We start from the raw sequence: 12844 nt of genomic DNA, 5'->3' as shown, positions 1-12844 counted from the left end.
GAAGGAGCATTTATCACATTTTGTTTACAGCTCACAACGATCGTATAATCTGTTTATCTAACTGTATCTTCTTGAAACAATAACGAATTATCGCCCAAGTCTTCGAAAACGAAAACGATTCGCTTATCCTTCTTTCGACGTGGTGAAATCTCCGAGGACTGGCCCAATACGCGATAGCGATCCGTTTGATATTCAAGATCGTCTAGCTCCGATTCAGAGTGGATTCGTGGTACGGTTACGTACAACGACGGAGACGACGTCGAAGTCGACCCCGACGCGGAGGATCCTGAGACAATGGGCGGCCGATTGCGCAAGATCTCCTTCCGCTGCCGGGGCACAGTGTGTTCTCCGTGCACGAGCCACGGAGAGTGTCGCAATCTTGGCAAAGGCAGGATGTCGACGAGGCTGCTGGTGCACGGTTCTGTGCCCATGCCGATCCTGATTCCGTTTGGACATCCTTTTGGTCTCCGTCCCTCTTCCACTTTCAATTGCGTCGTTCTCCGCGCACTTCTATTCTCCTGACAACGCCTTGGTGACGACAACGTCGTCGCGCGAAAGATCCACAATTAAACAAGGATACGCAAGATCGAAAACGAATCGAGGAACATTGTTGACGACGCGAGTCTCGACGGAAATTGACTCCTTCAATGTTTACTCGTGGTTTATACCTCGTTGGTAGACCTGGCTAGGGTTTGAAAACAAACCTCGTTGATATTTCTTACTATAGAACGGTGTATCCTGTTACGCGATCGACGGTCGAGGTTCCCTTAATTAACATTCGTGACACGAACGGACCAGTCTTGATCCAATTCACGGATGTGCTCGGTTCGGTGCTCCCTTCGAAATCGTGGCTAGAACGACCCATGAGTCCGTTGATATTTCTTATCGTTTAGGAGACGGATCACGTAGATCTATGTATTTTTGCGTAGTAGTTTTGAACTTCAAAAGACAATTCGAAGCAATAATTGTTTACAGACGAAACGCGACCAGGGGGTTCTAAAGTGGCGTTTCCATAGAAAAATATTCCGATAACGATACTTGCCTTGCTCAGAGTTCGGAAAGTAATAAAAATAGCCATGGCGTGAGGATATGGCCGTTACCGCAGGTCCCACGGGACGCCCCAGTTAATATATTCAACGGTCGTCCCGTGAATCCAGTCGAATCCGACGAAACGGCGTGTTGAATATTCGATGAGAGGGTGTTAGAAACGTATAGCAGGCGTCCTAGATACGATTACAGTCACAGCGTTTGCCCGGACGATGATCGTGCGTCTTCCTCGCGCAGGCTCCTCGGTTACCGGAAGCAAGGCGGCAGGGACGGCAGGAGGGGGGTATAAAGAGGCTGCGTTTCCGGCGACGGAATCGGCAAGGACGAGCCGGGACCTCGCGCCAGATGCATCCTTCGCTGCACAAGCTAGCGGTTTCTTTTACGTGCCGCGACCGGCCGCTGGAAAACGGAACTTCGCGGCTGGTGCACACGAGTACCCGTGCGACCTGTCGTGACGACGCGCGCCTAACAATACGGCTAACGCGGATTTTCGTAACGCACCGAAACGGGGTCGCGAAGATAAATTGACTGACGAATACCTGGTCGTCTCCCCCCGGCTCCTTCAGAAACGGAAACGCTCGTAAAAGACGACGAGTTGATAGCGTGACACTCCTGAACGCGACCCTCCTTATTCAACGATTGTTCTTAACGAAAAATGGGCTCGATTCAGGACGATTCTAGAGAAAATATCCAACTTGAGTGAGAGTGTAACGCTTTTATACTCATTAATAAAGAACAAACGCGCGATTACTGTACGTTACGTAAAAGACTGAGAGACTGTAGATTGATCATCGACACAGGGATCAGTATGACCGTATGCAGTCAATTCTTCCATTAAATTATACGTGCGCAGCGTGTGGAAACCCGTGGCCTGGCGGGCCACACGCGCGAATTTAGCGTGCCAGTCAACGTGATATGCATAGAAACAAATTAGAAATAACGAAATTAGCATTCCTTTGTAGCTTTGGCCGCCATTTAATTCCTGGTAATGCCCACGCGCGAAACTCATATTGATCAATTTTGTGTCGAATATGTATCAATCGGTATCGTTACCTTTTCATCGTATGGTACGATCGACGCGTTATAAAATAAATGAAAGCGATTAATCCAAGCGTTGAACGTGTTAATTTTACACTCGAGATCCGATCTCGAGTAGAAAGGTGGCTGGATGTTCGACGAGGTTCTCCAAAAGTTATTCATCGCGCGTTTCGGGCTCGTTAAGAGGGACAACGAACGAGCGCTCGTAAATGCGAGCGACGTTCTCTTTTCTTTGGCCGCAGAAGACAACCCGAAGGAGCTTTTCTTTTATCTATCGGTCCGAAGGTGGCGCGACCGAACAACGTTTTTGACAGACCTCTGCACTCGTTCGGAGACCATGTTCTTCGTATTCATGTATGCGGCCACGCCCCGGTAGTGCAGTACCGGGCCTGCTTCTTGCCCCAGCGTCTGGTCTACTTCATTAGCGTGGTCCGCGCGAGCATATGCGCTTACCAGGACTTTACATACCACATGAGTTACCGGACCCACCTCTGCATCGATCCGCGTCCCCGTCGAAACGATATTTCGTTCGTCTAGAGACAGTCATCGACGAAAATCGACTCGTCCGAATCGTGCATCCGCGTTCCATATATGGACGCCATTAGTCTCGACAAACAGGAACTTTAACGGTTCGCATTATTGTTCCGCGTTAATTATTTTCTCATGTATAGATCGTTATAAGAAGCTGTCGAAGCAGAGGTACAATTTATTACAAAAGTATGGCACTGGGTCGCCGATGACCCAGTGACAGGAGTTACGCAAGGAAATATTAACGACAGCGGCAGAAGGTTAATCAAGAAAGTTGATGTATTAGATAATCTGATATTAATGACGTGGAACAGTAGCTCGTTGAACTTTCGCCATAGTTCGCTTGTTTTAGCGTGCAGATTTACTCTCTGAAGTATTGACACTGATTTATGAATCAGCCTGTAGATAGAATACTTATTCTTCTGTATTAAGAGTTGTAATATCTCTTTATTACGAAGATATATGAAAGGATACATTGAAACGGCAATAATTGCGTAAAAGGAAAGACGCGGCTAAAGCGCTGTTTCGAAACGTAACCTCAAAGCATATTAGACGACATTACTCGGATAATCGGTTTGCATGGTGTACGCCGAGTCAATGATATGCCGTAGTAAAACTTTGTTGCAAAGTCGTGCAACAGCGGAGTATTCAGCTGCGATTGCCCTTTCAAACGGCCAGACCTTTTTGCTACATTTACGCAAACGCACGCGGCAGGTGTTCTCGGTTTAATTGCAGTGAAACGCGGCTGCGACGGCGACCCCCGTTACGATGCTTCTAATTTGCCAGCTAACAAGAGTACGCCGGTGTGCCTCGCTGCAAACTATCGTAAACCTTTCTTAGTTTGATTTACGCGTCGTTTCGCGATGCGGTGTCTCAAACGGGCTATCCGATTTTATACTTTTCCATCCGGGGACCGGCGAACCGTCACCGGGAAATTTACTGTCAGGCAGCGCACTTTTCCGATAAAAATTCTTCCCCCCTTAAAGGGAACCTTCAATCAACTTTGTTTCTTCGGGCAATTAACAGCATACACGGTATTAACCGTTTCTTGCATAATGGCCCCGATCGTCGAGCCAATGAAAACAATTTCTGCAAATTTTACAAGATTTACGTACGATACTTTCTCACGGATAATGGCTCTGGAAATTCAGACACTTATTACTTGGAATGACCATTAATTAATTCGGGGATACATAAATAACAATGATATGCCCGTCTTTACGAGTGTTCGGGCTGAAAATCGTGCCTGAATTCCAGGTTCGAAGGGACGAGCGGCATACATTTATTTTCCCGCGTCCATCGCCGGACATTCGCCGAATGACAAACATTCGTTATTCGGAATTCGGCGAACACCGAATGCCCGGGGACCATCTAACAGATTCACGCGTTAAAAAACTCGAATGCTACTTTGACACGTCGTAAGTCGTACGGCGAACGGCCGAGCCATAAGTTGGCGCGTTTCGCGCGTGCCGCTCGTGATCGAGGATGAAGGGATCGAGGACTGGAGCGCTATCCAGCGTATATTCGTTTCCTCTCGGAGGACCCGCGGACGAACGGGGAGGCAAAAGGGGATCGGGATCGGGACACGGTATGCCGGGCATGCCGTCGTGTCGACCCGGAGATTAATGGTGCTTTAATAACGTTAATTGAAGCCCTTAGAAGAATCGATACGGCGCCGATCGGACCGGTATCGTTTCGAGATACCGATCGATCTTATGATAAATAGTCAGCGGCACTGCGGGCGACCGTTCCGACGCCTTCGCCCTCGAATGAGCACCGATCGAGAACCCTTGCCCTTCCATTTCAACTCTTTCTTTTATTCGCCCGGCCTCGGCCAGCTCGCCTCTCCTCGATCCTCTTTTCAAGTATCGTTCTCCACCTATGAAGAATAGTGCCCGCGGTTGATCCCTTTGTACCACCGATCCCTCGTTTTCACGCGGGACGCGTTCGACCATCGTAATGTCTGCTGTCCACTCCAGAGTTCTTCGGGTCCACTGCAAGTCTAATGGAGTCATTTCACTGTTTCGTGCCTAGTACCTCTGGATAATTGTCAAAATTAAAAGTGTACTTTAAAATGAACGTCGCTCCCAGCGGTTCATTCTTCGGTAGCTGTAAGAGGGAAACGTTCAATTTACGAATCCTATCCCATCGGATCGGCGATTTCGCGCAGTATGGCGGCGCAGAGTCCTTTCCATCTTGATAAGGAGACGAATTCGCGGGAAGGCGGCGGCCGATTCGGAGTGTCAGTGCTCGCGACCATGACCCGCCGGTAATAAAGCAGCCAACAATAGACAATGGCGGTCCCATGCTCCACATACGCAAAGCACGGCAGGCACGCGCGTTAACCGCAGCGCGTAGGTTAACCGCGCTCGACAGAAGCGATCCTGCAGCGCGTGTTTGTGCGTGGAGCTGTGCGTGCGCTCTCGCGACGACGCGCGCTCTTCCCCGCTCGGGCAAAAGTGTTGTCGCTAATTGTCGTGTCGCAACCGGCGGCATTGTCCGCGGATTAATCGCCATGAGAAACGTCAGGGCTCGCGTTGCCATTGTTGCCGAGGCCTGGGGTGCAGGGGGAGGAGGACGTACGGGTAAGAGCATGTCGGTTCGTTTTCGTTGCAAGTGTTACACGGCCTTTTACAATTCGGTGTGCGAAAGTAACGCCGCGGCGATAGACGGGACGGATAGGTGGGTAGGCGGTGGGTAGGCAGATATAGATGGACGCGCGGATAGATAGGTGTAGGCACGTAGGTAGGTGCTTCTCCCTGTGTCGTGGCGTGTGTGTTGTTCACTGGGTGCACCGTTGACCGAGCTTGAAATCAATTCCCGGTCGCTGTTCGCTGCGGGGGAAAACTATTCGGACCGAGTTTCCACCGTCGATTGCCTTTTGTTCCGAGAATTACTCGCTCGACACTCCGGCCCCGAGATCGTTGTCGGCGTGAAAATTATAGCACGCGGTGCCGCTGACAGATTGACAGTAGGCGCGATCGGTAACGCCGTGTCTTTCTGTCGCCGATCTTTCTCCGCACTCGTTACGTCTATATCGAACTGCCGACCGACACGTAACGCGTTCGTTCCTTGCGAAAGGCTCCGTACGATTTTTATTCGGGATCCACATTCATTTATTCTTGCGAACGATCTTATATTTCTTCAATGTCATAAGTACGCAATAATGTCCTTTCAAACTGGGGAGATCCCCCTTAGAACCACCGAACGTGAATGAACGAAAGATGAACGTGTCAATCCCGTTACCGTAGGTGACAATTTCGGTACAGGTCCGGAGCAGACACTTAAGATAATTATAGCTTTGGGCCGAGATGAATAGAAGGCGAATAAAATTTGCCCGAGCGTGCGTAATTAAGGCATGACGCGAACTATCGATGTATTCACGCGTTCGAAAGGAAGAGGCGGCCATCAGTTTTCGGAGGGCTCTGAAAGGAACGGGCGGATATATCGGACTGCCTCGTGCCACCCACGCGAGGGCTTTTCACGCCTCTGACGCGACTAGTTCCTTTGCCCGGGCACCGAAAGCCGTCGTCGCTGTTGGCCCTTCGGATATCTCGGCCATGACAGATAACACAATGGCTCTAATACGGCGTACTGTGAAAAGGGTAAAGAGATACCCACAGCGACGGCGCCGATGAATGGTGGTCCCGCGCGATGGAGAGAGAGAGAGAGGTTGCACCTATCTTATCGGATCTCCTTCGAGTTGCGGCGCAGCGAGCAACTCTTTGACAGTGGTGCCCATTGTTCCACGTGGTTTCTTCTCCCCGCTCCGTTTTCAGCCTGTGATCCAATCCTACTCCGATCCTCTTACGTACGATTTCCCCTTCGATTCCTCTCGAACGGTCGAATTTTTTCGCTCCTCGGCGAGTCGTTAACGAAAGGTTGTTGACGAGCTAACCCTCCACTGTGCTGTCTGTTCCCCGCGATAGACTGACTGGGTAGGTCTCATTTGCTGCAACTCAGACTTCCTTCTACGCCACAGCGTGACAACCGATCGAGAATTAATCGAATTAATAATACTTGATATTTTTTTCCACGTATCGTCTTTGTCTTAAAAGTTCATCGTCCCGAGACTGACATAATAATTCCGATGGGGAAACGTTACGTCTTAAAGGTACGAATGCACGAATCGATGTAGCAGGAAGCGAGATTGCACGTTTGGGTTCCGTTGTTCCGAAGGGGAGAACTCGGTTCCAGCATCACCGACGAACCTCTGCACTTGACAGAAGAGGAGCATTGTCTCGCGCGTTGACTCGAGAAGAATGGACGCACGGTACACACACCCACGCTCCGAGAGTCTTTTTTCCCTTCTTCTTCCTCGGGGAGGTTCCCTTTGTGGAAAAGAACGCGCACGAATGGGGCCCGTGTCGAGCAACGCGTCGAATACAAACACCGCAGCACTGTGACGAATCGGAGGCTAGTTGTTGCAGGGTATAAATACTTATTGTTTGATCAGGGGTCCGCAACCTTTTAGCGACAGGTGCCACATCGAGGACGTTAAGGTTTACGAGGGAACCGCACAATGGTTGCCACTTACAGTCACGCGAAATGGCGAAAAGGGCCGAGGTAAAGGTTGAAAATAAATGTTCTCAAACACGATATTAGAAAAATTTATAAATCGACGACATTGGTTTCCCGTATTGTAATTTTCCGGAGAGAAGCGATGGTTAAAGGGGCGAGGAAGCCCGCGGGCAAACCTCCGGTAACCGTTCGCGTGCACGGGCCCCATTAGATCGCGCCCGCGGTGAATTTCTCGCGAACGGTATCTCCGTCCGATATCGAAAGCGAATGCAACGCCTTCGATTACTACCATAATGCAAACGCCTCCGTGTCGGCTGTGCATCATCGGCGCTGAATGACTTAATAAAAGAATCTCGATTACGCCAGTCGAGATTCCAAGCGTCGCGGGCGAACAAAGGGGCGACCGACCTCCCACCAGGACGCGGCTGGGTTCGTACGGTGTACGAAGCACCGAGGTGCGAGAAAAGGCCTTTCCTGGCCAAGCTAATGGCACGGATTTATGTGGGTTAGGGCGTCGACTCTCCTGTATGCAAGAAAATCTCACTTGCTTCAGTCAGCGGGGCCCCGTGACTCATACGCGTCTGCCCACCTAATCCGGTGCCCGGTCGCTCGCGGTGTTAGCGAACGAGAAGGGGGCTAACAGAGGAGGAAGAGGCACAATGAAACGGGCGAGAACGACAAGTTGGACGCAAAACACAATGCGGGCGTGGGTCCTGGCATCAGGCAACGCGCCCGACGAGGCGAATCTCGCGGTCTTTTTTCTCCTCTCAACCTCCCTCGCACACTCGTTGTTCTAACCTCGTCCTCCCTGATCCGCGTCACTTCAGGAATCACCTACACTTTTCCTTTCGTCTCGACGCCCCTGGATCCCATTTTAGCTGGCTACGTTCACCCTTCGCATACATTTTAAGAATCCTTACTGTATTACGTCAAGAAGTTCGTATAAAAGGCGAGAAACCGTTCGTTTCGGAGCATCGGGAAGGTAGATTCGTAAAATGGCGCAGTGTGCAGCGGGCTGTCGCGTCGAGGATGTTGTGCAAGCACTTCGAGCCGGTAGCGAGGAGACGCGCTTCGCGCCCTCGTTACTACGAGCGCGGAAAGCTCGCGCGGACCTTGAAACCGTTTTCCAACTATCGAGATCGCGACCTGCCGCCGCTCTCTCGCTGTTCGCCAGAGCGAGGCGAAAACGCGCGCTACTCTTGGGGAACGAGCGCGGCCTTTCAGACGCGACCTCGCGCGAGTACGCTTTTCGAGTGTACTCGTGCCGCCGTGAAATTTATTGCAAACATCGCGATCGCGTTTTCTGCTCAACGCGAGCGAGACGATCCTCGTCGAAACTTTTTCAATCCTCCTAGATACATCCGCGACTCGTTGCTCTTTGAGAGTTGCGAATATTTAGTCACTATTTCAGCGGCCACTTACGATAGTTAAAATATTTACGAAACGCGTCGGGATGATCGATATTTTTCTGGAATACCACGAGCCTTGAACTCATTTTTGGTGTTCTAATTGCTTATATTAGTTCTCGATGCAAGTCGACGACGACAAACGTTTTCAGTGAAAATATTCTCTGAATTTATATTCCTCTTGTGTGAGGATATTATCGATGCCTAATTATGTATGGCTGTGTAATAGGTGGTTTGAAACGCCACCGTGTTTGCGAGCGGGTAATTTCACGAATGAAGACGCTGGGTAGAGGAAATTAGGTAGGAAACTGCGATAGCGCGTGATTTAATCGTACACGTCCCGTCCAATCGAGGCAACGATATTTATTAATATCGATGTCGCGTTAATCGTTCTTATCGAGTCCGCCGTGTGCGCCTGTATATACGGCGGCTGTTATACGCCGATCGTCGTGTTACAGCGTGTACACTCAAGAATGCAGGTATACACAACTTGAGTGCCGTCGGCGGTGATTTACGATTAGGTAGTCCAGAAATCGACAGTACATAGCCAATAAGAAGAAAATAAATGTTTGCAACAAGGCCTGGCGGGCACGATCTACGACTAAGTAAGCTGATACGCTCCCGTGAGCGAGTTCGATCCAGCAGGTTCTCGAAACACGACGTGACCTTCGTGGCAAGATGCATCGGAGGGGTAACAGAAACTTATCCGATCGAGAGTGACGAGAAACTTAACCGCGCCGGTTGCGGACGAATCAAATGCCATCGTCGAATCGGCAATGTAAATTCACCGTCTCCGTCGATTAACGATAACGTTCAGTCAAACATCGTAAAGCACGGGACGGAGCGCGCAGGTGGTGGAAAAAAAAAAGGAATCGATGGTGCCTGGAACAGGAACGTGACTGAGAACGAAACAAAAAACCATCCCTTCCGTCGGTCTTTCGATGGCGGCCTTTCCAATCGCGAAGGCTCGCAATAAAACCTTAAAATGAAAGCTCGAAGTGATTCGTTCGCAGGGCAAACACGAAACTGCCCTAAGTTTCTATCTTATCCGGTCCTACCTGTCGGGGCCAGTCCGATTTTATGACCCGAACGGGCCGAGCGGGGGCGGGAGGGCACCTGTTTCGGCATAAATGCTACGCTTACGCGGGCGAAAGGTGATCATCGTCCATTGTAGGACGGTGTGCTTAGGATGCGTTTTCAGCCATCACAAGCGCCGACCGAGGAAATTGGTCTTTAGCGGTGTTAGACTTGTTTACCAGGTCGGAGCCGTAGATCGCCCGGCTGGATCGGCTTCTGCGTTCCTGCAATCCGCTTTAAGTGGCGCGTACACGCTCGGGACACTAATGATTCTTTATTGCAGTATTTTCCAAAGTAAGGGCGCGACGTCTAAATAGCGAGACCACGGGGGTACGAGGTAGTAATCGCACCTTCTGATATCCATTTCTAACAAGAAATATGTGTACTTAGGCGAGGGGTGGCTATGCATGTTGTAAGCCTCTTCGATTCCTTCGCTACCTGCGCAAGTAAATAAATCTGTAAAAGTAGAATTTCTAATATTGTTTAGTTTCCTTCTAATGCATGAAAGCTACGGAGGATTAGGTATTTAATTTATTATAATCTATTTCTATCGGTGCATCGATTCGTTATAATTTTATTCTCGGTAAACAACGCTTGAGGGCCTTACGCGTGTTTCGTTTTATTGCCGTCGAATGTCGAAAACGCGATCGACGTAACGTTTTCAGAGGCTCCGCAACGCTATCGAAAAGAACATGTTTCCCTATTGGTCGTGAGAAATCACGAAGGCGACACCTTTGAACAATGCCTCGGTCTCACCCACGCGTTATTCGACGTGACATCGTTGGCGTTAGCCATAACTGTCCCGAGTGGTTCGTCATAAAGTGTAACGAGCTACCGTGCACGGAGATATTTACGGCCACGTAAAACGGAAATTTTACGTCGTCCCCCTGTCGTTATACTTCTCAACCTTATTAGGAATACGGCACTTTTTGTGTCTAGAAAGAGGAGCATGCACATACGTGTGAGAGTTTCACCATTCCGCTATGAATATTTCAGCGATTCAAATATAAATCAAATACTGTTTGTACGTTCGTGCACTAATCAGATGGTTTCGTGGTACTTTATTAGTCTGGTACGGATTGTAAATCAGGTTCTCTCGTTTCGAATCCTCTTCGTCCGGATTCCGGCAGCGGATCCCGAGCATCGTCACGTGCGCTAAATCGGTTATCATACGGTTAGCGTTCGCGCTGGAATTTCGCGTCGCGTACGTCGTCCGGGTGTTTGCTCGTGTGCGTCGAGTGCGTGTTTTGATCGTGCATCAGCAGATGACACTTGCCGCCCTGGTCACGCACAAACTATATTCGTCTTACCGTCACAGGGGCAACGGGCTCACGGACTGACCGAGGTGACCGGCGGCCGGTTCGACGGTGTAACGAGGATCGTTGTGACAGCACACCAGCCAGCGAAACGCCTGGAGTCGACTCGAGGGTGAAGACACTTCAGGGTCAGACATCTGCGCATCGATATGAGGACCTCGTATACCGCTCGCAACGGCTCATACTTATGTTACGCTTAACTGGCCAGCGCAGCTCGCCGCCTGCCTCTTGGCACTCAGGTACGTGCGTGATATTTTTTACAATACTCGACTTGCTCGGATTAATTGGTAAATTCCGGAAGTCATTACACCGAGCAACCGTCCCCCGTTCTGGACTCGTTTAGCCACCCTCAAGAGGAATCTGTCTGTGAATTTTGTATTTACCCGTCAGTTCTAGTTGTATTATTCAGTAATAATAATAAAAATAGAAATAGTAACTCGTTTAGAAAAATCAACACGTGGGTCTCGATTGATCCGCCATCCACCGACGATGGATTATTATACAAAATCGGTAATTGCTTCCACGAGTTGCGTCCAAACCGGTACTAGAAAACTCTGGAAATAGAACGAGCAGCACGGTTCGCGAAAGAATTTGGTTTTTTCTTCGACGCGGAGTCGCGGGAGCAACGCGACCGCGGGAGGAAATCGTGGAGGTAGACGCATTGTCATGTGTGACTGGTACATACTATACGAGTGCGATATGCAGGCTCGCATCACGTCTAGAACCCCATAGTTAAGAGTTAGAAGCCCACACGGTAGCGAACATTGTTATTCAAATCAGGCATTGTCTCCTGGCCGGCAGATGCTAATTTTTCGGTCCCCGCTTATTACACACTCGGGCGTTTCTAATGCGTTTGGATGTAGAGCGAGCAGGCCCGGGTTACGGGCCGTGAGCGCATGGTTCTCGTTCGATCGAGTTCTCGAACAGTATCGCGCGTCTACCTTCGATCGACACCGTGATAGATTCCGTCCTCCTACATAATTATGACGTTACCGATTTTAACCAGAAACAAAGGAATCGTTCGCGACGAGTTATTCGACTTTCTCTTCGGGCCTTTAGTCACCACCTTCGACGAATGGCTTCGTCGCCGCGAACTCGAGATCGAGAATCGAAGTACGCGCTCGAATTTTTGAATTCTGGGGAAAAGGACGATACCGTGTCAATGTTTATCTACCATCGTCTCGATCTATGCCCTCGATATTCTCTCACCCGTTACCAGAGAGTGGCTAATCGTGGGTTATGATTTGGACAATGTTCTCTCACCCTTTCGCCCCGAACGAATATGGAGTTGTCGGTATTTCGAACTGGAGACGTCGGTTGGCAGTCGAGCACCCGATCGTTCGGAGTCGATCCGCAGGCAAACGGTGGCGCCGATCGAGCTGGTGCTCGTACGTGTCAGGCGTAACGCGCTTTGGCGCTGTGGGATATTTTCGAAGGCGAACGATAGAGACATAAAGAAGGGACGTGCGACATCCTGCCCCGCGGGCGGGCATTGGCGAGGTATAAATCATCCGCGCGAGGGATTGCATTTCAATGCCGCGGGCTGGGCAGTGTAAACCGCGCTCCGAGCGTCGATACGCCCGGATGGACTGGCTGTTCGATAATTAAGTCAACCGAATTATTGTTACCGGCACTAGTAGTAACATCTACTTGCCATTTTTTTCTTTCGATAGCCTTACGGTCGAGCTATCGACTCTAAAAATTTCAATAAAAGTGGACTACGCGTTGACGAGTTATTGGTACATCACTGGCGATAGGTCTTTGCTAAGAAAACATTTGTCCTGGTAATAATTTTCCCTGAACTGACTTTCGGGCAAACTATAAACGTGCAATGGAGAATGTATAAGGTAAGAACAAGCACAAATGTCTGAAACATCGACGGGAATTCGTGGCGTTATTTGTATCTCCCGT

The 12844-nt window shown here is 49.8% G+C and overlaps 1 protein-coding gene across 3 annotated transcripts in view; it reads left to right on the top strand.

Moving 5' to 3' along the window:
• LOC143350497 (uncharacterized) overlaps positions 1 to 12844 on the top strand; it is a 224327-nt gene that overhangs the window by 40379 nt on the left and 171104 nt on the right. For all 3 annotated transcript variants that reach the window (XM_076782625.1, XM_076782626.1, XM_076782627.1), the window contains exon 3: positions 10936 to 11172. In XM_076782625.1, the coding sequence (XP_076638740.1) occupies positions 11121 to 11172 (52 nt within the window). In that variant the 5' untranslated portion in view covers positions 10936 to 11120. The remainder of the gene's footprint in view (positions 1 to 10935; positions 11173 to 12844) is intronic.

This window comes from Colletes latitarsis, chromosome 2 (assembly GCF_051014445.1).
Source record: "Colletes latitarsis isolate SP2378_abdomen chromosome 2, iyColLati1, whole genome shotgun sequence".
In the NCBI taxonomy this organism is placed as follows: domain Eukaryota; kingdom Metazoa; phylum Arthropoda; class Insecta; order Hymenoptera; family Colletidae; genus Colletes; species Colletes latitarsis.
This window is presented reverse-complemented; position numbering and strand designations above follow the sequence as displayed.